This window comes from Dendrobates tinctorius, unplaced genomic scaffold (assembly GCF_039654945.1).
Source record: "Dendrobates tinctorius isolate UK_male_01 unplaced genomic scaffold, ASM3965494v1 ptg000231l, whole genome shotgun sequence".
Classification (NCBI taxonomy): Eukaryota; Metazoa; Chordata; class Amphibia; order Anura; family Dendrobatidae; genus Dendrobates; species Dendrobates tinctorius.
This window is the reverse complement of record NW_027361898.1, coordinates 5,909,420-5,935,690: the sequence shown is the minus strand read 5'-3', so window position 1 is coordinate 5,935,690 and position 26,271 is coordinate 5,909,420. Positions and strand designations below refer to the sequence as shown.

Here is a 26,271-nt window from a genome sequence, read left to right as displayed (position 1 = left end):
GGGCCTTATATTAGAGCTTGGCATCTTTTTCTGCTGCATACGTGTTGGGTGATTCTGTACATCTGGAGAGATGCCACCTTCTTCCATTATTAGGCAGTGGAGCTGTGCCCGGATTCCTCCATCAGTGGTCTTTCATGTTGCCCCATGGGCATCACAATCCTCCGTATGTGCAGTGACTAATTCTCGGGGCCTGCACTCTCTCATGTATGCGGCATCGTAGGTAGCGACGATTCCAGGGATGAAGAAGGCACTCCTGGGTGTGAAGATCTGCGGCAGCCTGCAGAGCCAGAATACCAGGGTCTGATTTAGCAGTAAATATGACAGATGTGAACATATGTTTTGTATAATGATCTGCATTACTGACCATGTTGCGGTATTACGGCATTTTTGGCATGGCAGACTGAGCTAGACATGCTGCTGTGGCTGGGTGTTAGCTGGCCGGACAGACAGTACTCTGGTGGCTGCTACTGCTTCCACGTACTGGTTCCCAAAAGGGGCTGCAGAATGGCCTCCTGCTACACCTCTGCTAATGGTGCCATGTTGCTTAGTCTGCGATGCAATCCCGAATACGGTAAAGTGGGTGCTGGTCATGGTGGCCGTATGACAGGTACTTAGATGGTCGACTGTCCAGGGCCATCACATGATGATTAATGCCAGGATCAATTCGGTGATATAACGAGCATCCCACTAATAATTTGGGTGTGTATGGTAACAGTGGTGTCAAATCCATGGGAATCCAGTGGTTAAATAGCAACTCTACTTTGCGTATCAGTGACCACCCAGTGGGTTGTACGCGATTGTTCTTCGTTTTCTACGCCGGCGACTGACCCCTGACTATCGGCCTTTTTTGCATCCCTGTAAAGCAAATTATTAAGCGTGCACTTAGGAATTGTTACTCATGCAGTTGCCTGCATGTAGCAGTGCTGGTTCTGGCGCAGCCCGTGATCACTTGTACACAGACACAGCGTTGGGACCTCTCGGTCTATTCATATATTAATTGTTGCCCACAGAGATGTTTCCCGAGCTGCGCGCTGTGATTGGCTGATGCCGCTGTGTTGCAGTGTGCGTGGGATGAGAGGAGAGTTCCCTGCTTCTCCCACACAGTCTGAGCTCAGTGAGCACTTGTCCGGCTGAGCCACTGCTTTATCCCTGCTGTCACCTTAGCTGTTCCCACAGGCGGCATGAAATCCACGTACCTGCTGCTTACAGAGTGGCTGTGCGCCCTGTGGTCACTGGGCACCGGCTACCACCTGCACCACAGAGAGCCGGGGCAGCGGCACCATGGAGGTGAGTGCACGGCGCACAACTGCTACAGCCATCCTCACACCAAGGACTACGGAGACATTGGTTGTGTTTTGTTTTTGTTTTTTTAAAGAGAGAAAAAAGTATAGTGACATTTTCTATTCTAAGATTTTTTTTTTTGCTTTATATAATCTTTCGCAAGTGCAATTTGAAAGCAATTTAGCTCTTTTTTTATTAATATTCATCAGTTATTCTTTGCATTTTCTAATGGCATCTAATTTTTCAGCTTTTTTTTTTTGTTTCAATCTGTCTGCCAAATGTCATAAGTTTTTCGATTTTTCCATTTGTACGTGGGCTTGTTTTTAATAGGATGAGTCGCACTTATTTTTTTTTCTATTATTATTATTTTTAGAGCACTATTGATTCCATGGTGCGGTACGTGAGAGGATTTCATACAGACGGGGAGGACCCTTTTATAGAGGGCACCACATAATACACTGAAGAAGGCACATGTTACCTATACTGCTGGCTCTGATCCCTGCTGCTCACAGCAAGTGCTGGCCGAATGCCGTAATTTTGCCCACATTTTATAGCGTGGCTCCGCTCTGGATGCCGCTCTATACACCTGACGTGTTGGGAAGGGGTTAAGATATGTGCTGGGCCCTCCAGCCCCATGTGTAATTTGTCTTATCGGAGTTAAGCGTCTTGTGTGACCCACCATAGGGTACTATGTATCACTCTTTTAGAATCATAGAAACGTAGAGTTGGAAGGGACCTCCTGGGCCATCTAGTCCAACCCCCTGCTCAAAGCAGGATTCACTAAATAATCCCATGTCTGTCCAACCTCTGTTTGAAGATTTGTATTGAAGGGGAACTCACTACCTCTCCTGGCAGCCTGTTCCACTCATTGATCACTCTAACTGTCAAAAAGTTTTTTCTAATATCTAAGGCTAGTTTCACACTAGCGTTACCGGCCGGGCACAGCGCACAGCCGCCGCTAAGCTCCACCCTGGCCGTGCCCCCTCCGGTCAGCTCCTCCTCTGATCGCATGACGCTGCATGCAATCAGCGTACCCTATATTTAGTGTTGGGTACGCTGGTCGTGCACTGGTATACTTTTGCCAGTGCTTGCGCCCTTTCGGCGCTGCGCCGAGCGCACAAAAATGCAACACAGTGCGTTTTTGTGCGCTTGGCGCAGCGCCGGCAAAATCATACCAGCGCACGACCAGCGTACCCAACGCTAAACATAGGGTACGCTGATTGCATGCAGCGTCATGCGATCAGAGAAGGAGCTGACTGGAGGAGGCACGGCCAGGGGCGGAGTTTTTGTATATGCTTTTTTCATTTTTATTGCCCAGATGTAGTACTTTGCATTTTTCCCTGTTAAAAACCATTCTATTAGTTGCTGCCCACTTCTCCAGTTTATTTATACCTTTTTGAATCCTCTCTCTCTCTTCTCTAGTATTAGCTATCCCTCCTAGCTTTGTGTCATCAGCAAATTTAATCAGTTTACCCTCAATTCCTTCATCTAAATCGTTGATAAAGATGTTGAACAATACAGGGCCCAGGACAGAGCCCTGTGGTACCCCACTTGAGACATTCTTCCAACTGGATGTGCAGCCATTTACGACCACTCTTTGGGTCCGATCACTAAGCCAGTTATGAATCCACCTAACAGTTGCCTTGTCCATTCCATACTTAGTCATTTTTTCAAAATGGATTGTATGAGATACTTTGTCAAATACTTTGCTGAAGTCAAGATATACTATATCTACAGCATTTCCTTGATCCACCCAATCAGTGATTCCAGAAGGAAATTAAGTTAGTCTGACATGACTTATTAGCTACAAACCCATGCTGACTCTGTTTAATCACTTCATTCTTATCCAGGTACTTACATACATATAGGGTAGACCTATGCATAGCAGATAAGTATGCCCCTCACCTCCTCCCAGCGACCCCCTCAAATGCTTATATTTTCTGCAGTTTTATTATTAAGCTGACTAGTCAACCCTTTCCCTCCTGAAGAGAGCTGATACAAGAGAACACTAGCGTGCTTTCAAAAAGTCTGTTTTCTCATTGTAATTTTGCCACATTCAAGGTTGACTCTGACTCTTGTAATTTTTCTGTTGACCAGTAGGGTGTGCTGCAACGCTGCGGCTGAAGTGGCGGGGGGGGGGTGGCTCTGCCTCACTGTGCGGTCCAGACCCTACTCACACCTTAGGCACTGAAAAATTGAAAAGTTCGGTGACTTTATAATATACTTTTTATTCTAGGCCGATCGGACCTATTTTTTCAGATTGATGGTACTAATGTGTTTATTCTCGTAGAAGAGTGCGTAACTAAACAGCTCAACTATGAGAGGCGCAAGTCTAGCTTTCAGCTTCTGAACGTAAAGAAATATTTGTATTCTCTTACAGCAAGCAGAAATCTTAAAAGTTGTGAAAGGATGAGAAGCAGAAGGGTTAATTACATAAAATCGTCCCTATAAATAACCCCCACAATCACATTAATATTTGTAAGACTGTCCCAAAAGTGATAAATATCTAATTTAGTATCCTGTAAATGTATTTAGTATGGAATTTTGCTTCCTTTAGTTACTATTAACCCCTAATCCTGCTGCAGTTTCACCAAAAACTAGTAAAGTTGCTTTTTGGGGAGGGGGTGTTTGCCCCCACATGGACACCTTTTTTTTTTTTTTTTTCATGCAAGCAGCTACGTGAGGTCTTATCTTGAAAAAAATTTGCAGGAAAATTTTATTTAGCATTCAATTGACTTTAAGAGGAAAACGGATCAAATCACTTTCCTCTTCCTTCCAAGACATTTTTTTTTTTTTATTTTGTCTTTAACTGATGATCATCTATTTGCATCTTTATTCAGCGGGTAATTTTGTAGATAGTAAATCATATGTGTATCAGTTTCAGAATAGCCTCGATAGTTCTTGTCTCACCAATCTAGTAATATACTGTTAAAAGGTTTGCCCAACTTTGTGGGAAACTATTTTTTATTTTTAAGGGAATATGTCACCGTTCAATCTATGTGTTCCTGAGTGTCTCTTGCAAAGACAAGACCAGCCATACTGTTAAATAGACAGTCTGTTCAGTTCTTTTGTTACCTAGAATCTGAACCTACGATATATACAAACGAAGGTGAAGTTCTTTCAGCATGTGGAAGCACTTCCCAAACCTTTGTCAGTCCAGCTCTATTCTCCGTCCAGGGCTGCCTTCTGCTTGAAGCCACACTTCAGCTGAGCTGTCAGTCAAGCAGAAGGCAGCACTGGCTGGAGAATAGATCCAGACTGACAGAGGCTTACAAAGTATCTGACGACAGTTTACCGACTCAGTAGTGACGGCCGAATGTGCTCTGATAAGGTGTTATACGAGCATGCTTGTGTGCTAACAGAGTGTCTTTGGCGTGCTTGAATAATATGTTTGGATACCCGTGGCTGCATGTTCGTGGATTGTAATCCTGCATGTTGTGGCTCTCAAACAGCCTTGAGACATGCAGCCGCAGGGTCTCAAACATATTTTTCGAGCACGCTGAAGTCACTCGGTTAGCTCACAAAGCGTGATCCGATAACTCCTTATCCAAGCACTTTCGCTCATCACTATTCACTAGCTCACCGACTATCTATTATGTATAGTAGCCATGTATTCCATAGCCTTCTACCAGAGATGTTTGGGCAGCCTGTCTGTTTGGTCATCAAATACTGATTGTGTTCTAATGTCTGCAGAGAGGTGAGAACTGCTTATCCTTTGATCACAAGTAAATGACAAGACACACATCTCACTTGAGGACACGTCCATTGTGTCATCTGATAGAAATCTTATCTGAACCAAACCTTTACTTAAAAACTCCATCCTTATCCAAATATTCTGCATGTGAGGGGCCAGATCATCATGGCAGCTTTATCATTACATGTCCAGTAGGATCCAGTACCAATCCGTTAGTCACTTTTTAAATAACTGATCTCTGTTGGATCCAGAAAGCAAAAAACGTTCTTTACAAATGAAAGGTTAACAGATGGCTAATTAACTGATCGCTTTTCCATAGACGTCAATGTTCAAAAAGCAGAGTTCAGTTAATTTAAAGTGGACAAAAAGCTGTGTCTGCACAACTTTTTTTGCTGAGAAATTGCTGCTGGATCCATTCTAAGTGATGATTACCGGATATGTGAACATAGCCTTACATCTGATTCTGGCAAGTGTCAAATCCCTCTACAGTCCTCTTCATACAGTGCTTGTGCCAGTTACACCAGCGGCTCAACCTCTTATGTGCCAGCAGCATGGAAATGGGGCAGTGTGTCCCAATTGTACCTCCCTAATGTGATTGCTTGGTGCCCATAGCCTTGTCATGGCAGCCAGGGGCCCAAGAAGGCCCTTTGTGTTTACTCTTGTATACAATACTATAGTATTGTACAAGCGATTAAAGACCCCCTAGAGGCACTAATTTAATAATAATCTTTTTATATAGCGCTAACATTTCGCAGCGCTTTACAGTTTGCACACATTATCATCACTGTCCCCAATGGGGCTCACTATCTTAATTCCCTTATTATGTCTTTGGAATGTGGGAGGAAACCGGAGTACACGGAGGAAACCCACGCAAACACGGGGAGAACATACAAATTCCTTGCAGATGTTGTGAGATTTGAACCCAGGACCCCTGCGCTGCAAGGCTGCAGTGCTAACCACTGAGCCACCATGCTATCACCCTTTTCTGGAGCGTAACTAACAAATAAAATAACTTCAGTTTTTCCCTCGCATGTACTTATTCAAACTATTAAAACATGTTCCTATTTATCACGTTTGAAGGTCGAAACCAAAATTGAAAAAAAATCTTAATTGTAAAATTACTGTTTGAAGTCAATTTTGTCTCAAAAATGGAACGTGGTATGTTGGCTAGGCTTGGAGTGTTCCTTTAAATATGGATACAGGAAAAATATTTCTTTGTATCGTGTTGGCCAATATCTAAAAAAAATTAAAAAGGTATCATCCACTGACCACTCTCAAATTTTAATATTTTCCTTTTAAATGCGATCTTTCTTCCACTTGGCCACTAGAGGCAGCGTTCACTAGGATCAGCAGCATGTTCCTCCATTGCTTTCTTGGCTCTTTCTATTGTGTTTAGGTGAATAGATCTGTGTCACATCCCCCGAGTTGCACTCTATTGGTAAAACATGTTTGCTAAACACAGCTATGAGCCAGAAATGTTACACCCCCTGTATTCATCCCAGAGGGGGGCACTGGTAGTGCCTTTCTCAAACCATTTGCCTAGTTGTTGAGCCAACATTTTGCAAAACTCGTTACCATCTGTACAGGTCTTGTACACCTATTGAGCTCCTGGAAGGAGGGTTGTTTGCTTAGTATTGTGGATGCAGGTGTGATGTGTTAATGAAAACAGACCCCCACAGACTCCAGCTCTTCAGCCAGATACCATTATTTTGACAAATACACAAAACTAATTGGCTCACGGCACCAATATTGTATTCCTGTGTCTTCTGAAATTACATTACCTTTTCAGTGCAATCAGGTCTAGGTGATACTGAAAGAAGTGATGGGAGCGAGCTTTACTTGCCCCAAGGGTTGTTTAGTCAATGGAATTGGGCTAGGAAGACTTTTCATGTGGGGAAACATGGCTATACTTGGAAGTGGGGGACTTAACTAGAGGAGAAAAGCAATTTTTGGGGAAGCAAGTTTTTTTTTGCGTGGGGAATTGCATGGTGATACTAGTGAGGGTATTGAGCTGAGCTACAGTTAGGTCCATATATATTTGGACAGACAACATTTTTCTAATTTTGGTTCTAGACATTACCGCAATGAATTTTAAACAAAACAATTCAGATGCAGTTGAAGTTCAGACTTTCAGCTTTCATTTGAGGGTATCCACATTAAAATTGGATGAAGGGTTTAGGAGTTTCAGCTCCTTAACATGTGCCACCCTGTTTTTAAAGGGATCGAAAGTAATTGGACAGATTAAATAATTGTAAATAAAATGTTGATTTCTAGTACTTGGTTGAAAACCCTTTGTTGGCAATGACTGCCTGAAGTCTTGAACTCATGGACATCACCAGACGCTGTGTTTCCTCCTTTTTCATCCAAATAGACAAAGGAAGCCATATTCAAAATATAAAAATAGACAATCTTTATTGAGATATAATTAAAATTACATATGAAGAACAATGAAAATATATAAAAAGTGGGTACTGTAAAAATCACCACAACAAGAGGTAAAATAGAATAAGGTAACAAGATAATATATAACTTTCTTGAAAAATACTGATCCAAATATAGATGAATGAACATTTACTCATTCAAAGACATGCCAAGGTTTTTAATATAAACAGTGAATGCAAAAGTGCATATGTGCAAGAAATAGCATGAAGGGCATGGTAAAGAATGAAATATCAAATGGCCAATGTGTGCCTGTGCAAGATATGGCGGAATGAGATAAAGTGGTCAGTATATATTACCTCAAGTGGTGGGCAGGAGAGTCCCCGACGCGCGTTTCGCGGCTGCTTTCTCAAGGGGCGACGGACCCTATTGAAAGGGTCCGATCTCCCCAAACAAACAACGGGCGATCACGTGCGAGTGTCGCCTTCACATTTCCTCTCCCGCAACGGGGATTTTTTCCGGACGTTCCTTTTTTACATGAAGATGAGATAGGGGCGACGGATCCTATTGAAAGGGTCTGATCTCCCCAAACGAACAACAGGCCAGCACGTGTGAGTGTCCCTCCACGTATCCTCTCCCGCAACGTGGGATATTGCCAGACCACGGAGGTGAGATACGGGCGACGGACCCAATTGAAAGGGTCCGATCTCCCCAAACCTACAACGGGCGAGCACGTGCGAGTGTCCCTCCACATATCCTCTCCTGCACCGTGGGACATGAAACCTTAGGCTGCACAGAGGCACAAGTGTAGTCCGTGCAGCCCCCACTGCCCCACCAATGCTAAGACTGCTGTGTGGCAAGGCGGCGGACTGTCCCTCTCCATACCCCTGCAAGTGGTTAGATGGAGTTAGGGTGCCTGCACCGTCCGCTTTCATATGGGCCCCCCCTCCCCTCTACCTGAGCTGGATGAAGGAGGATGGCCTTGGAGGCCTACTGCAGCGGTGCAGGGCTGGAGCCCATAACTCCTCCCAGGCGGCAGCAGAGATGGGCGCGTTTGGCAGCGGCGGATCCGGTTCCTGGCCTTGGTTCTCGGGTCTGGCGGTTCCACCCGCCAAAGCCCCCCCCCCCCCCCGGGCGGATGGTAAAAATCGAGGCCGCGGCTTCAGCCGTCGCTAGGCCGCGGCCGGAAGTCCCAGCCCCTGAGGGCGGACGCCAAACAAATTTAGGCCCTGGCTTCAGGCCGAAGCTAGGCCGCATACGGAAGTACCACACCCAGGATCTCTTTTTTTTTTTCTCTTCTTCCGGGGGCCTGCTCGCAGTTGTGGCGCGCAGAATGAAGCGACGCCTCGCACACTAGGACACAGGACTAGGGTAAGTGCTGCCCCCTAGCCCCACTGAGCATGCATCTCCTGTCGTTCCGCTTTTCTGTAGGCACAGACCAAGCGAGTATGCGAAGCCTGCGAGATCGAACGCACCCAGGAGCCCTCCCCTGCGACCGAGCCCAGTGTACCAAGTCCCCCGGAATGGGCGTTATCACTGTCGCAATCTATGGCGTCACGAGAGCAATCGAATCCCTAGGGGCAGGGACAGTGGCTCGCCTGTTTTAGAGGGGTCCTCTAACTCACAGGAGCCTACGGCCTGCAGGGGCCGCTCTCACTCCAGGCAGACCCGGGGGAAACAAACCCACACGGCATCTCCTGGTCCATCCGGTGCCTCGGCATCCGTGAGCTCTTCTTGCTCCCCATCACCAGCAGTCGATAGCGAGCAAGGCTCGGACTACGACTCGGACGAACCCCCTTGACCTAGATACGCCGGGTGGTCAGGAAACGTTTGACAGTCTCATAGAAGCCGTCAACCAGACTGGGGATTGAGGATGATTCCACTCTGGCTTTGGGCCATAAGGTGTCATTTAAGCGAGTCAAGCGTCTCCATAGAGTATTTGCACTCACCCTGAATTTGAGGACATAGTGCAACGACACAGAGAATGGCCGGACAGGCGTTTCTCGGGCCAGAAGGCACTCGAGGCAAAGTATTCTTTTGCCCCGGATCTCCGTAAAAAGTGGACGGAATCCCCAACGGTGGATCCACCTGTGTCATGCTTGGCTACAAAAACTCTACTATCTGTACCTAGTGGTTCTTCTATTAAGGATCCCACTGATCGTCTCATAGAGAACTTGGCTCGCTCAGTGTTTGAGGCATCGGGATCAGCACTCGCTCCCTCGTTTGCAGAAACGTGGGTAGCCAAGGCCATGATTTCTTGGTCAGAATCATTGAATAGAGCCTTGCAAGACATAGACCTACCAGCTGAAGTATCAGAAATCACAAATCAGATAGCCATGGCGGGGGACTACTTGATCAATGCATCTTTAGATGCGGCCAACTGCGCGGCACTTGCGGCTGGAAATGCAATCTCCATTAGGAGAGCTCTATGGTTATGGACATGGCGGGCCGATTCAGCCTCAAAAAAGTCCTTGAAAGCGCTACCATACCAGTGTGGCCGCCTGATCGGAGAGAAGTTAGATCAGCTCATCTCCGACTCCACAGGAGGTAAGAGCGGTTTTCTTCCTCAACAAAAGGTCAAACCGCCGTTTCGTCAACAGTTTCAGGCGCGTTTTCGGGCCTTTCGCAACCCCGGGTGGACGACAGCGGCTAATTCCGCCGCGTCAGGGCGCCCCAACCAGAATAGGAACCGACAGGTCTCATATAGAGCCAACCCATGGGCAGGACTATGGGCTAACCAGTCCATGGTCAAGAGGATCCAGGTCCCAAAGATCTGCAGCCATATGACTCGGGGCATCTGCTAGGTGACGCCAACAAGGTAGGCAGCCGCCTACTCTGGTTTCACCACGTCTGGCTCAATGTCGCACACGACACATGGGTGAGAGAGCTGGTGTCCACAGGGTACAAGATAATTTGTCAGGTACCCCCCCCCCGAGACGATTTTTTCTTTCCAGTCTTCCCAAAGTGGATATCCGGGCAAAGGCTCTACTAAGAGCCATCAATTTGCTCAGCCACAACGGAGTCATCATTCCAGTACCGGAAAACGAGAAGACTCAGGGCTTCTATTCCAACCTGTTTGCAGTCTCAAAAAAGGACGGGACTGTCAGGCCCGTTTTGGACCTAAAGCGCCTGAACAAATTTATCAGGATCAGACATTTCCAGATGGAGTGTCTCCGTTCAGTCATATCGGCAATGGGGCAGGGAGAGTACTTGGCCTCTATCGATATCCAGGATGCCTATCTACATATCCCCATTTTCCCTCCGCATCAAAGGTTTCTACACTTCGCCATTAACGGTCTACATTTTCAGTTTGCAGCGCTGTCCTTTGGGCTAGCCACTGCTTCCAGAGTGTTCACAAAGGTCATGGCAGTCCCCATGGCCATCCTGCACTCCCAGGGACTAGTCGTATTTCCCTACTTAAACGACTTCTTAGTCAAGGGCCCTTCAAGGCGGGCATGCGAGGAAAGTGTCAGCATCATGCTAGCTACTCTTGCCCGCTTAGGGTGGTTGGTCAATGTAAAGAAGTCATCCCTTGTTCCAGCTCAGAGAATTTCCTTTTTAGGGATGATCTTCGACACTTGCCGAGGGTTGGTAATTCTCCCTCGAGACAAGGCCCTATCCCTCCGGTAGGGAGTGCGGGTACTGCGCCAACCAGTCCCTCACACCATCCGTTTCTGCATGAGGATTCTAGGAAAAATGGTGGCAGCGATGGACGCGATCCCGTTTGCCCAGTTCCATCTTCGCCCCCTGCAGCACGCCCTCTTGTCATCCTGGGACAAGAACCCGTTCACGCTCGATCATCGGTGCCGGTTATCCTCTCAGGTCAGACAGTCACTAGAGTTGTGGACAATCAGTTCCTCCCATCTTCAGGGAAAACCCTTTCCCCCAGATCAGTGGCTGGTGGTCACAACCGACGCCAGCCTCCTTGGCTGGGGAGCGGTTTGTCGCCACCACACGACACAGGGACGGTGGTCACCGCAGGAGGCCCGCCTCCCGGTCAACTTGTTGGAGATACGGGCGATCCGGCTGACTCTGCAACGGTTTCATCACCTTCTAGCAGGCCACCCCGTCCGGATTCAGTCTGACAGCGCCACGGCGGTGGCTTACATAAATGACCAAGGGGGCACCCGCAGCAGGGCAACCATGCGCGAGGTAGGGCACGTGCTTCGCTGGGCCGAGAGGAACCTCACGGTGATATCGGCGGTCCACATCCCAGGACTGGAGAACTGGGCGGCAAACTTCCTCAGCCGGCAGGGGCTTGCGTCTGGGGAATGGTCACTACACCCAGAGGTCTTTCAGCAGATTGCCAACGGTGGGGAACACAGGATGTGTATCTGATGGCCTCCAGGGTGAACGCCAAGGTGTCCGTGTTTGTCGCGCGGTCCCGTGACCCGCAGGCAATCGCCGTGGATGCGCTGGTTCTGCCATGGAATCAGTTTCGCCTCCCATACCTCTTTCTCCTACTGCCACTACTTCCGAGGGTCATCAAGAAGATCAAGGCAGAAGGGGTACCAGTGATTCTGCTGGCCTCGTCGGGCGTGGTACGCAGATCTAGTGCAGCTGCTCGTCGACGTGCCATGGCGACTGCCAGATCTCCCAGATCTACTTTCTCAGGGGCCGATCTGCCACCCGAACTCAGGGGCCCTGTGTTTGACGGCTTGGCCATTGAATCTTGGATTCTGACGCAGGCGGGGTTTGGGCGCAAAGTGGTTGCTACGATGGTTAGCGCCCGGAAGCCTATCTCAGCACGAATTTACCACCACACCTGGAAGGTTTTCTTTGCATGGTGTCGAGGCATCGGTTGTTCTCCACTGAGATTCTCCATCCCTAATATCTTGGCTTTTCTCCAGTCTGGCCTAGACTCAGGCTTGGCCCCCAGTTCTCTCAAGAGACAGATATCAGCTTTATCCGTCCTTTTTCAGTCCAGGATTATTGCTACCAACTTGCAGGTAAAGACTTTCATCCAGGGGGTCTCACACTTGGTACTTCCCTATAAGGCACCTATGGCTGCCTGGAACCATAACCTGGTCCTAAGTGTTCTGCAAGAAGCTCCATTTCAGCCGCTACAGGATGTCTCTTTGTCATACCTTTCCTGGAAGGTGGTGTTCCTGGTAGCTATAACATCAATCAGTGATTCTGCAAGAAGCTCCATTTCAGCTGCTACAGGATGTCTCTTTGTCATACCTTTCCTGGAAGGTGGTGTTCCTGGTAGCTATAACATCAATCAGGCGCGTCTCTGAGCTGGCAGCACTATCTTGTCGAGCCCCGTTTCTGACGTTTCACAAAGACAAGGTGGTTCTTAAACCAACGCCTCCCTTTTTGCCAAAAGTCGTTTCCTCGTTTCACATTAATGAGGATATTGTCTTGCCCTCTTTCTGTCCAGCACCAGTACACCGTGTGGAAAAGGCCCTGCATACGTTAGACCTGGTGAGAGCACTCAGGAGGTACGTGTTGCGGACGGCACTCTTTCGTCAGTCAGACGCGCTGTTCGTGCTCCCGGAAGGTCGCAGGAAGGGGCTCGCTGCCTCACAATCGACCATAGCCAGATGGATTCGTTTGGCTATTCAGGAGTCCTACCGCATCAGAGGCGTGCCGATTCCAGCAGGGATCAGAGCACACTCTACTCGGGCAGTGGGCGCCTCTTGGGCGCTTCGGCACCTGGCTTCGACGGAACAGGTTTGGAAGGCAGCAACCTGGTCCAGCCTGCACACATTTACTAAACATTACAATATCCATACTCCGGATTCAGCGGATGCGAGCCTGGGTAAAAGGATTCTCCAAGCAGCGGTGGCGCACCTTTAGACAGGAGGTGCATGTAGCTTGGATTGGTGAATCAACTTCCCACCCAGGGACTGCTTTAGGACGTCTCACAGTACCTGTGTCCCCCAATGAGGCGAAGGAGAAACATGGGTTTTTGTGAGAACTCACCGGAAAATCCTTTTCTCCGAGACGCTCATTGGGGGACACAGCACCCACTCTGCTAGCCAAGTTGGCTTCTGTTTGTTTAAATAATATGCTCTCTGTATGATATTAGGGTGGTTACTTTCTAGACATGTTGTTACCTGCATTAAGGTTGATGTTGTCTGATTTTTGTTTGATCTACTGCTTTTTGCACCAAACTGGTTTCCGCCCGCAATCGGGGCGAGGGTGTATACGGTGGAGGAGGAGCTAACCTCTTTTTTTCACTTAGTGTCGGCCTCCAGGCGGCAGTAGCATACACCCACAGTACCTGTGTCCCCAAATGAGCGTGTCGGAGAAAAGGATTTTACGGTGAGTTATCACAAAAATCCATGTTTCACCTTCAGAAGTATCCCAGGGAGTAGGGCAAGCTAGGGTGCCCCCTAGTGGTAGGAACAGGGAAGGAGCCTCTGGTCACCTGACAGCTGGATCGTGACATTAGCTCTTACCTTAACCATTTTCTTATCCATTATAGATCCTATTACTGCTCTGACGTGGCAACTGTAGCAGCTCAGTCTGGAAGTGGCAGGTTTACGCAAAGTTGTTTTGCAGCAACCTAATACATCTGGTGTAGGAATCGCGTCTCCCTAGGCAAACCGTAGTGGAGCCCAAGATCGCTTTGCCTGACAAGTTTGCTATTTTCAGGGAGGCCTGTAAACTATACTTTAAGTTACGTCCTGTTTCCTCAGGTACAGATGAGCAACGTGTGGGCATAATATCACTCCTTCAGGGGAATCCCCAAGCATGGGCATTTTCTCCCCCATCTGACTCCCCAGTAGCTTCAGACGATGGAGGAATTTTTTCAGATGCTGGGCCTTACATACGACGACCCCGACCGTGTCTCCCTGGCTGAGTCCACACTGCGCCAACTTCGGCAAGGAGACAGGCTGGCGGAGGAGTATTGCTCTGAGTTTCGGAGCTGGGTCACAGACACTGTGGAATGATCCCGCACTCCGTAGCCTGTTCTTTGAGGGGCTAACAGTAAGGGCGATGGATGCCTTAGCTCTGTATGAGACTCCAGTCTCCCTTGAGGCGGTCATGTCTCTGGCAATTCGGGTTGATTGCCATCTTCGCCAGAGACATAGGGAGACACTCCAAGATGCAGGAGGTACGAGGCCAAGGGATATCGGGACTGAGTAATCTGAGGAACCCATGCCGGTGGGTGCGGCAACTCACTCTGGAGAACGGTCTGTTGTTCCGTGCAAAGGAGGAGTGTGTTTTTATTGTGGTAAAAAGGGCCACTTCGTGGGCACGTTCCCTTCCCGATCTCGCAGTAAACAGCCACCAGGAAAACTAAGAGGCCCGGTTTGCGGGAGGTCAGAAACCCGGGTGTACTCATCACCTCCGAGGGTACTGGGTAGGGCACAGTTTTGAACTTCACCCAGGTGAAATTAAGGTTGATGTGTCTGCATTTCTGGACAGTGGGGCGGGGTTTAACTTGATCAACGCTTGGTTCCTCCAGGTCCGAGGCCTCAAGCCACATACACTGTCTAGACCCGATACCCATAATCACCACTGACTCCACACCCTTGATGTTGTGTTTTCTTTTTTTTTTTTTTTTTTTTTTACTGAAGTCATCCGAAATTTACATCTTCAGGCAGGCAGGGGCCATGCACTCTGACTATTGTGTGCTAGAAGGTCTGCCCTCACCTGTGGTTCTTGGGACTTCCTTGGCTCACTCTGCACAACCCTGTAGTAGATTGGCAGACTCAGGAAGTGGTAAAGTGTAGTGAGTATTGTGAAGGACACTGCTTGGGTACCCGGCTGTTTAGGGTGGATACCCAGGCTGTGCTGATATACCTGTCTGATTTTGAGGATGTGTTCTCGGAGCAGTGATGTCAAGAACTTCCTCCCCATCGTCCTTATGATTGCGCCACTAATCCTGCTCCTACTGCCAAGCTGTCTAAAGGCCCCTTCTCACGTGGTGAGATCGCTAGCGAGATCGCTGATGTGTCACCGATTTTGTGACGCAACAGCGATCTCGCTACATGTGACACATAGCAGCGACCGCAAAACCCCCCCCACCCCCACCCCCCACGCTGGATATCTCTGATCGTGCTCAAATGTCCTGGGCCATTTTTTCATCGTCTGCGTCCCGCTGGCCAGCATGCATCGCTGTGTTTGACGCCGACAAGCGACCTCGTTGGCGACGCAGGGACACAGGCTGGAATCGTTCAGAATAGCTGCTGTGTGACAACGCACCAGCGATCCTTACCAGGTCATATCGTTGTCGGGATCGCTGGTGCATCGTTGAAGAGATCTGCCTGTTTGCCAGCTTACTAGCGATCATCTAGCAACGCACCAGCGATCGTTGTCGGAATCGCTGGTGTGTCGCTATGCGAAGCGGGATCCTAAGAGCAGACTGTATAATATCTCTGGCCCAGAAAGGCAGGCCATGAAGAACTATATTGCAGAAAGTTTGGCAAAGCGTCATATCAGACCATCCTCAACCCCCATTTCCGCTGGGTTCTTTTTTGTACGTTACGCCCATGCCTATATTTCTGTGAACTCAATCTGATCATGGTCCGGGATCCATATCCACTCCCTCTCATCCCTGACTAGTGGGGTCTCTTCTTTGTGGGGGAGAATGCGTGGGTTTGTCTTTTTTTTTTTTTTTTTTTTTTTTTTTTTTTATTAGGATGTAATGATTTACTCTGGACATGAGCTAGAAGGTGCCTATGCAGCCGTTTTCTCATGTTAAGCCACTGTTGAACCCGTTTCTGATTCCTCAGTGATATATCTGGGGAGGTGAGAGTCTCTGTACAGAATATCTGGGGGGGCACTGTGCCCAGTCGCCATTGACGCTGCACCAGTGCGTAGAGGTATTTACCATCAGCACCTTGTGCTGTATAATGTTTTATGGCTCCTTCCTCACCACAGATGGTCCTTTCTCTGCTTCTCTCAGATTTATTACCTTGCACTTCCTTTGCTCTGGTGACAACAGCTTCTCCCATCCACCTGCAGCCTACCGTGGCTATGATATGATGCTCAGGGAGCAGGGAAGTGACAACTATCCTATGCACTTATGGAGAATGCTGTCATCCCACCCTTTCCCCAGCCTATTGCAGCTAGTGCAGTTAGGTCACTTGCTGGAGAGACACCCCCCCCCCATATCAGGCCCATATTTAGCAACACTGTCTTGTCCAGCTGATTCATAAAATGGAGACCTCACTCCAGAAGACGAGGTAACATAATGGGTGTAGTAGGATTGGTACAGGTTCGGGAGCAGTGCTATGCAGGTGTATACAGGCTCCCATAGGTCTTATCCAACATACTTGAAGAACCCCCTTTTCCTTGCTGACTTGTTAGACTGGGTTTTTTAGGAGCACATTTCTCACCTATTGATCATCCCTGCTTCTGTCTCCTCTACCATCCTTTAATAATTACTGGGGGTTTGAGGTGAGCTATGGAGAGGTAGAAGACCCATCCTTAATTTTTATCCACACATCTTCTGCATGTGGGACATTTTACAAGTCGCATGAGAGGTGCTCACCTCAAGGCTTTTAATGAGTAATTGAAGGCTGGAGGTGGCCCTTTCATTTACAGCTTTAATCAGACAATTCATCTTCGACAGGGAGAACACGAGCAGCATACAGACCTCAATGAAAGGGTTAAGTCACTGACTCCTAATCCATAGTAATTGCCTATAAGATCCTGCTGGTCAAGTGTTCGCCTAATGATGTGTGACGGACATCCATAGTATTCATGTCCCTCTACCCTCACAAATCCAACAAATTCAGCTAAGCCACCAGTTGTAATGACACCATAAAGGAAGCCATTAGCCCTAGTAACTGATGCTACCAGGGGGGACGAGGCACTTTACTCCTCACACCTCAGCATACATCAGAGTCCCACTGTTCTGTTGCAGCCTGTATCTCTTCAGTCTCCCGCTGCCGTCCCCTCACTGATATCTCTTCCATCTCCTGCTGCCGTCCCCTCGCCGGTAGGTCTTTCATCTCCCGCTGCCATCCCCTCGCCGGTAGCTCTTTCATCTCCTGCTGCCCTCCTGTCGCCGATAGCTATTTCATTTCCCTCTGCCGTCCCCTCGCCGGTAGCGCTTTCATTTCCCTCTGCCGTCCCGTCGCTGGTAGCTCTTTCATTTCCCTCTGCCGTCCCCTCGCTGGTAGCTCTTTCATTTCCCTCTGCCGTCCCCTCGCCTGTATCTTTAATTTCCCTCTGCTGTCCCCTCGCCGGTAGCTCTTTCATTTCCCTCTGCCGTCCCCTCGCTGGTAGCTCTTTCATTTCCCTCTGCCGTCCCCTCGCTGGTAGCTCTTTCATTTCCCTCTGCCGTCCCCTCGCTGGTAGCTCTTTCATTTCCCTCTGCCGTCCCCTCGCTGGTAGCTCTTTCATTTCCCTCTGCCGTCCCCTCGCTGGTAGCTCTTTCATTTCCCTCTGCCGTCCCCTCGCCGGTATCTTTCATTTCCCTCTGCCGTCCCCTCGCCGGTAGCCCTTTCATTTCCCTCTGCCGTCCCCTCGCCGGTAGCCCTTTCATTTCCCTCGGCCGTCCCCTCGCCGGTATCTTTCATTTCCCTCGGCCGTCCCCTCGCCGGTATCTCTTTCAACTCCTGCTGCCGTACCCTCGCCGGTATCTTTCATCTCCCGCTGCCGTCCCCTCGTAGGTATCGCTTGCATTTCCCTCTGCCGTCCCCTCGCCGGTATCTCTGCCATCTCCCGCTGCCGTCCCCTCGTCGGTATCGCTTCCATTTCCCTCTGCCGTCCCCTCGCCGGTTTCGCTTTCATTTCCCTTTGCCATCCCCTCGCCGGTTTCTCTTTCATTTCCCTCTGCCGTCCCCTCGCCGATATCTCTTTCATCTCCCGCTGCCGTACCCTCGCCGGTATCGCTTCCATCTCACGCTGCCGTCCCCTCGCAGCTCTGGGAGAAAGAGGGCAGAGGCTTAACGGGACTCATCTGATCTTCATCAGCAACTTCAAAGTATACTTTCTCTGAAATGCCAGAGGGTTGCAGTGAAAAAAATATATACCTGGCTGCAATTGGGCACCAGGCTCTGATTTTGGCAGCGTGAATCAGATGACCGCTTCTCTTTACATGGTGTTATTGCCTGTGCATGCAAGCCCTGGCTCAGCTCACTCTCACCCTGCAGAAAGGCCCTATGGTCACATCTTAGGGCCCCATCGCACATAGCGACGCACCAGCGATCCCGACAACGATATGACCTTGTCAGGATCGCTGGTGTGTCACTACATGATCGCTGGTGAGCTGCCAAACAGGCAGATCTCAGCAGCGATCAGGACAGCGACACGCGGGTAACAAACGACGCACGTCGATTAGTTACCTGCAGTGTACCTAGATACCAGCGCGCTGGTGCAGGGAGCTGGTAACCAAGGAAAACAGCGGGTTTCTAAGCGCCGCACGGCGCTTAGAAACTCGCTGTTTACCTTGGTTTCCAGATCGCTGGTCTCCCGCCTGCCACACGCAGCGATGCGTGCTGGCCAGCAGGAGACCAACGATAAAAAAAAATGTCCAGGGCATTCCACAACCATCAGTGATACCAGGCAGGGGGGCCGGTCGCTGATACCTGCCACACAGCGATATCGCTGCTGAGATCGCTGTTGCGTCAGAAAACTTGTGACTCAGCAGCGATCTCGCTAGCGATCTTGCTGTGTGTGACGGGGGCTTTACTGTGGTACTGATATATCTTTATCTTTTATTGTTTTCAAATATATACTGTATGTGTGTATTGTTTTTTCAAAATGAGAATAACATATAAAAATCACCCCCTTTTTTACCAGTTGAAAAATAAGCAGATTTGGTACCATTGCATCTGTGCTAGTGCGCAATATCACAAATTGATTAGACTATATAGTAAACAGTATATTGAAGAAGGAAAGGGAAATGCCAAAGTTGCAGTTTTTTTTAGTTACCTCTTCTAACAAAAAATTGCATTAGTTAGATGTACCCCAAAATATTACCAATAAAACTGTTTTGGGCATGCAAAAGGAAAAAAAAAAATAAGGCCCACCAAAGGCTCCATAAACTGGGGAAAAAAACTTACTGATCTCAAATGACAACACAAACCAAATTTATTTGTTTGTGACTACACTTTCGTTAGTTGCCGAAATTGTTCCGTTCATTTCTACCACGCAATGGACGCCATTAAAACAAAACCAAAATACAATGGCTAAGTTGCATCCTTTTTTTTTTTCACTTTTTCACAGCACTTGGAATTTTTTCCAAGTGCTGTGAAAAAGAAGGGGAGGGAAAAGGAGTGCAAAAGTGAAAATAAGTTACCGTAAGTGGATATTTCCATCTGCGTTTGTAATTACTTGACTTTTCTTTTACGGTCTGTGTCTTTCAGTGAAGATGAGCAGCCCAGAAGATGTCATCGACTACCTGGCGTCCATGCTGGAGAAGCAGAACCCGCGTCTCCCAGAATATGCACAGCAAGGTTAGCGATGCGCAGGCAGACAGCTTGCTGTGGTTGCACCAAGTGAAGCATTTTGCTTTTTGCAATTTTTTTTTTTTGTCACTCTTGTATACCACCTCAATTTCTCGCTTGCTGTCTGTGAATTTGAACATGGGAGTTTGCTACAAATGTGTCCGGTCATTCATCATCGTCATTTTCACTTCTGTCCATTATATCAGCCCCTTCTTTTATCACATTGCTGATCTTTAGGGTTAGTGGCTCTTTAAAGTCATCATCCTCTGCATGGCTGTGGGCAATCAACAGAGGGGATGTTGTAATATACAGATTGTTCTCTTATTAATCAGTCACTGAGCCCCTAATTATCTGCTTGTGCGCAGCCACTCAGGATAAATGGAGCATGACCGCAGGAACACAGACTGTGTAAACGCTGTCAGCAGCACCGTGTCTCTTCCAGCCTGTGGAGGGTACTGTGCTGTCCTGTATCCACACGTCCAAATACGGATTTCCATAATAAACACCCAATCACTACAGGCCCTTCTACAAGGGAAAATGAAATGTTGTAAACTAGGATTGAGTCAGATCAGTTCTCATTTTCTTAGATGATACAATAATCATATGGAAACTGTTGTCGGCAGCACACCCCGTTCACAAAAGGTGGATTTGCTGCTGTCCGACAAGGATTTTTTTTTTTAGGTTGGCATTAAATGAATGATTAGCAATAATCAAGTGAATTATCACTGACCTGGTTTACATGGGGCCATGATCAGGACCACTTGATCTGACTAATGATCATTCAGACGATCATCACCCTGTATTTAATTCTGGTACAATAAGGAATTATGTCAAGTAAGTAAATCTTAATTATGGACTCAGAACAGTGACGGCTTTGGCGCTTGTCTAACTATTTATTTCTTTTAATCCCGTCAGTAAACATCACACCGTCCCAGCCTCCATCTCCTCCAGGCCCAAATCCGCCAGCGGAAGGACCGTCGGGACGAAGTGACGTACCGGGGTCCCCTAGAACACCCAGACGACCTCCTAATGATGCTGTGCTGCTAGGTACTACACGTGGTTTTGGCTAAATGTCATCGTTTATTATGCGTCCGCTAATATTGCTAGATGACAGGGGCTATCATCCAGCTGGTCCAAACTCCTGAGTAGCAAATGCATCTATAGCAATAAGTTGATATTGCCATTCAGGACTCTGTTGCAACCTGAGGAGTGCATCTCTGTTCTTAGGAGGCTGCCAGTAAATTGTTAGTTTTCAAGACCCCCGTTGTCCTCCTCTTCCGTCTAACAAGTGTTGAGCTTGCTGGATGAAGAGCTCTGGGAAGTGTTTAGGTGTAATGTTACCCTTTATGCTCTTTTCATGAGACATTATAAAGGGCTTGTTAATCAGTATTCAAAAATACATATACATAGCCTTGCCTGTTTTGTGCACCATTCCAGTCAAAGGCGCAGACCCCCAGGAAGGGATGGGGAGGATGCTGAGTGTTACGATAGAGTAATTTTTAACTCTGAGAAGAGCCAAAATGACCGCCTGAGCGGGAATACAATAGCCCCAGCGGAGAGCACAGTGCCCAATCACTGCAGGGCCTTACAAGACCCTTCTTCTTATCTGAACATCCAACTCAGTGTTAACCCCTTAGTGACAGAGCCAACTTGCACCTTAATGACCAGGCCAATTTTTACAGTTCTGACCACTGTCACTTTATGAGGCTATAACTCTGGAACGCTTTAACGCATCCCGCTGATTCTGAGACTGTTTTTTTCGTGACATATTGTACTTCATGCTAGTGGTAAAATTTATTCGATATGACTTGTGTTTATTTATGAAAAAAAGGCAAATATGGGGAAATTTTTTAAAATTTTGCAATTTTTAAACTTTAAATTTTTATGCCCTTAAATCAGATGTGTCACACAAATTACTTAATAAATAACATTTCCCACATGTCTACTTTACATCAGTATAATTTTGAAAACAAAATTTTTTTTGTTGGGACGTTGTAAGGGTTAAAAGTTGACCAGCGGTTTCTCATTTTTACAACAAAATTTACAAAACCATTTTTTTAGGGCCCACATCACATTTAAAGTCACTTTTTAGGGGTGTACATGACAGAAAATACCCAAAAGTGACACCATTCTAAAAACTGGACCGCTCAAGGTGCTCAAAACCACATTCAAGAAGTTAATTAACCCTTTACGTGCTTCACAGGAACTGAAGCAATGTGGAAGGAAAAAAAATTAACTTTTTTTTTTTACAAAAAAATTACTTCAGAACCATTTTTTTTTATTTTCACAAGTGTTAAAAGAGAAAATAAACCACAAAATTTGTTGTGCAATTTCTCCTACATACACCGATACCCCATATGTTGGGGTAAACCACTGTTTGGGCGCATGGCAGAGCTTGGAAGGGAAGGAGCGCCATTTGACTTTTTCAATGCAGAATTGGCTGGAATTGAGATCGGATGCCATGTTGCGTTTGGAGAACCCCTGATGTGCCTAGACAGTGGAAACCCCCACAAGTGACACCATTTTGCAAACTAGATCTCCTAAGGAACTTCTTCTCTAGATGTGTTGTGAGAACTTTGAACCTCCAAGTATTTCACTTATGTTTATAATGCAGAGCTGTGAAAATAAAAAATCATATTTTTTTTTCCACAAAAATGATTTTTTAGCCCGCAATTTTTTATTTTCACAAGGGTAAAAGGAGAAATTGGACCCCAAGACTTGTTTTCCAATTTGTCCTGAGTACGCTGGTACACCATATGTGGGGGGGGGACCACTGTGTGGGCACACGTCGGGGCTCGAAAGGGAAGTAGTGACTTTTGGAATGCAGACTTTGATGGAATGGTCTGCGGGCATCATGTTGTGTTTGGATAGCCCCTGATGTGCCTAAACAGTAGAAACCCATTTTGGAAACTAGACCCACTAAGGAGCTTATCTAGATGTGTGGTGAGCACTTTGAACCCCCAAGTGCTTCACAGAAGTTTTTAACGCAGAGCTGTGAAAATAAAAAAATCATTTTTTTCCACAAAAATAATTTTTTAGCCCCCAATTTTTTATTTACCTAAGTGTAACAGGAGAACTTGGACCCCCAAAGCTGTTGTGCAATTTGCCCTGAGCATGCTGATGCCCCATATGTGGGGGAAACCACTATTTGGGCGCACGGCAGAGCTCAGAAGGGAGCACCGTTTGACTTTTTGAACGCAAAATTGGCTGGAATCAATGATGGCGCCATGTCGCGTTTGGAGACCCCCTGATGTGCCTAAACAGTAGAAACCCCCCCAATTCTAACTCCAACCCTAACACATCCCTCACCCTAATCCCAACCCTAAGGGTATGTTTTCACGCTGCGTGCTTGCAGCTCTTTGGACGCAGCGGATACCCGGCTCCACCCAGAACGCTGCAGGCTTTTGTACGCGTGGTGATTCCGGATGTGTTCATTGAACACATGTGAAATCACTGCATCCTATCCATAGACTTTGTTATTTATCTTGCGGAGACGGAGAGTCTCCACAAGATAAGTAGACATGTTGCGGTCTAGAAAGACGCGCCGCATGTCTGTAATTTCAGGTGTGACACCTGCGTCCCTGCACGCATAGTGAAGACGGGATTTCATAAAATCCCCTCCACTATGCTGTAACATCTGGACGCTGCGGATTGAACGCTGCGGCTGTATGCAGCGTTCAATCCGCAGCATATCCTTACAACATACGCTACGTGGAAACATACCCTAACTTTAGCCCAATTGTAACCTAAATGGAAAAATGGAAATAAATATATATTTTTTATTTTATTATATTTCCCTAACTAAGGAGGTGATAAAGGAGGGTTTTATTTATTTTTATTTTGATTACTGTGATAGACCCTATCACAGTGATCAAATTGTACCTGGAATGAATGAATGAAATCTGCCGGGTGCTGGCCGGCAGATCTCGGCGGACGCACTGCGCATGCCCCCGCCATTTTCTTTACAGGAAGAAGACGCCAGGAGCCGTGGGGGACACTGGGAGGTATCGGGGGACCTGGGGACTCTATTTCTCTCCCCTCTGATGTGCGATCACATCAGAGGAGAGTGAAATTAAATGCGAAATTGCTCTGTTTTTTTTTTTGGTTGCGGTCGCCGTTATACGGGTAATAACGGCAATCGCAACAACGGGGTCGTTATTTACAGAATCATGTTCGACCACGGGGGGAGATATATACACGTTTTCCACAGCTGTGGCTTAACTACCCTTAGCGGCCGCCGATAAAAGGCGTATCAGCAGTCGTTAAGGGGTTAAGACTCCTGAATTCATTATCTAATGACAGATGCTGAAGGGCAGAGTGCTTGGTCAGAGAGCTAATACACAATGACAAAAAGACTGAGTGGCACTTCTAAGCTAATGTGAACAGGTGCCAACTAGGAGCAGCTACCTCTATATACAATATACAAAAGAAATTGCACTCTGTCGTATGAAATATGAATAACAATACTGCTTCTGGATACTAGGTAAAAATGAGAAGCTTAGCACTTAATTTGGCTAACTCATGCATACCCAGCTGCCAACAACAAGGCAGTCTCAAATATGCTAGGTCCTAACGTTGTATTCACACTAGATACATTAGGACTGAGGAGAACAATAGTAAGTGCCACAAAATCATGTCCCCAACACATCTGCTAAAATAAATATAATGTGGCCACCCGTTACCTGATTCTGCAGCCGATGATGGTGTAAGGCTACTTTCACATTTCAGTTTTTTGCTATCTGGCAAGATGCGGCAAAATATGTAAAAGCCGGATCCGGGGCCTGTTGCGACCGGATCCGGCTTTTTGCCCGTACACTTTCATTGTCGCCACATTGCGCCGGATGGCAATGCGGCGCGTCCGGCTTTTGCCGGATACGGCAAGAATTGCCGGTCCGGCGTCTGGAAAAAACGTTGCATGCAACGTTTTTTCCAAACGCCGGACCGGTTTTTCGCACTGCGCATACCCGGAAGACCTTCTCTGCCAGGAATATATCCGTCAGAAAGAAGGATCCGATGTCAGCGTTTGCGGCCGGATCCGGTAGTCTGGTATTTCACCGCATTCTGCCGGATAAAGAAAACTGATGTCTGAAAGTAGCCTAATACAGCAGCTATAGGAGGCAAACTTTGAAAAATTATTAGTGACACCACATAACAAAATGATTTGTAGTCCCAATTGCATGTGTTTAAGTAAGAAAAAAAATGTCTCCAAAGGTGGACAACCCCTTTAAGAGGTGTTGTGTTTGCACTTTGGCACCCTGCAATGATCACTTTTGCAGAATAGCTTACCATATCTACCTTCTGTATCCCTACAGGTGTGGTTGTGGCCTGTGCAATCGCTGGACTCCTGGCTTTGATTGTCGCTGGCGCATGTTGGTGCAGGTAATGTATACTGTGCTGATGTAGGCAATGTGCCAGACACTGCAATATGGAAATATTGCATCAAATCATTCTGCAATTCTACTATGAAGTGATTGTTTGTCTAGCAATTCCCTAGTATACTCCCGATCTAAGTAATGCAGAAATTTTAGGGGATTGATATACATGCATTACCCTAATAACTGTGTATGTTCATCTGACCATCAGCTTTGTCACTCTGGTTTGTCAGATTGTCCAAAGAGTCTTTTCATAGTTGAATGTCTTGGGGTGTGATCTGATGTTGCCCTTGTCTGGACTGGAACCCGTGCTCTAGCATTCATTTGTGTTCCTGCTCTGTCGGTCACTTCATAGGATGCGCAAGGAGATGAAGCTGGCAGAACGGACAGATTACCCTGCATACAAACAGTCGCCACCGCCGCCATATGAGAAGACATCGGTATGTGGCAGATCAACAATTTTTTTTTTTCTTTCATTTTATTAAAAACAGTTGCACAACATTACATGTATTCCAAAAGACTCATTCAGGAGTAGGAAACTAAAGTACAGCAATATGCATTGTTCTTCAAAAGGTATATAGGAGTTGCTCAGGTACACGTATCATTGCATAGCCTGTGTTGTATTGAAGAAGCATAGAAACAATATACACATTACTCTTCTATCATAAACCTGAAGTACAAGCTGAGAATCTAAACTGTTCAGATCTAATACTAACAGTAAATCCTTTTGCTGCCCACTGTAAGAGACCCACCTAAATTTCCAAACTATTTACAACCTTTAGCTGGTAACAGGGCCGGGACAAAGTAGTTTGGTGCCCTAGGCAGTTGAAGCCAATGGCATCCACCCCAAAGAAAAGGAATGGTTCAGACACTAAGGGAACAGGACCCTTTATGCACATCCCCACCTTCTCTTCTGATGGGTTGGCTAGCAACTCTGATAACCAATTCCACTAGGCTTGTTACCTTTTTCACAAAAAATGCCATCAAAAGTAAAAATAAAAGTGTTGTTCTTTAGGAATGTGACCTAACAGGGAGCAATTTCAAAGTTAGATACAGAATCGATCATTTTTTGCGGACCATTTACATAATGCAGGGGAAAAAATTAGTGACAATCATCCCTAACGTCATACATTTACACTTTAAATGTAGAACCAAAAGATAATTATTGAAACTAATAAAATATAACTAT

The 26,271-nt window shown here is 47.0% G+C and overlaps 1 protein-coding gene across 3 annotated transcripts in view; it reads left to right on the top strand.

The window, feature by feature from the left end:
• The window catches only part of NPDC1 (neural proliferation, differentiation and control 1), a 138,534-nt gene that overhangs the window by 94,396 nt on the left and 17,867 nt on the right, over positions 1-26,271 (top strand). For 2 of the 3 annotated variants that reach the window (XM_073556035.1, XM_073556033.1), the window contains 4 exons: positions 19,630-19,719; positions 20,626-20,757; positions 25,023-25,089; positions 25,438-25,522. In XM_073556035.1, coding sequence (XP_073412136.1) covers positions 19,630-19,719; positions 20,626-20,757; positions 25,023-25,089; positions 25,438-25,522 — 374 coding nt within the window. Of the gene's footprint in view, positions 1-1,137; positions 1,288-19,629; positions 19,720-20,625; positions 20,758-25,022; positions 25,090-25,437; positions 25,523-26,271 lie in introns of those variants that run through there. The other variant, XM_073556034.1, reaches the window with a different exon arrangement.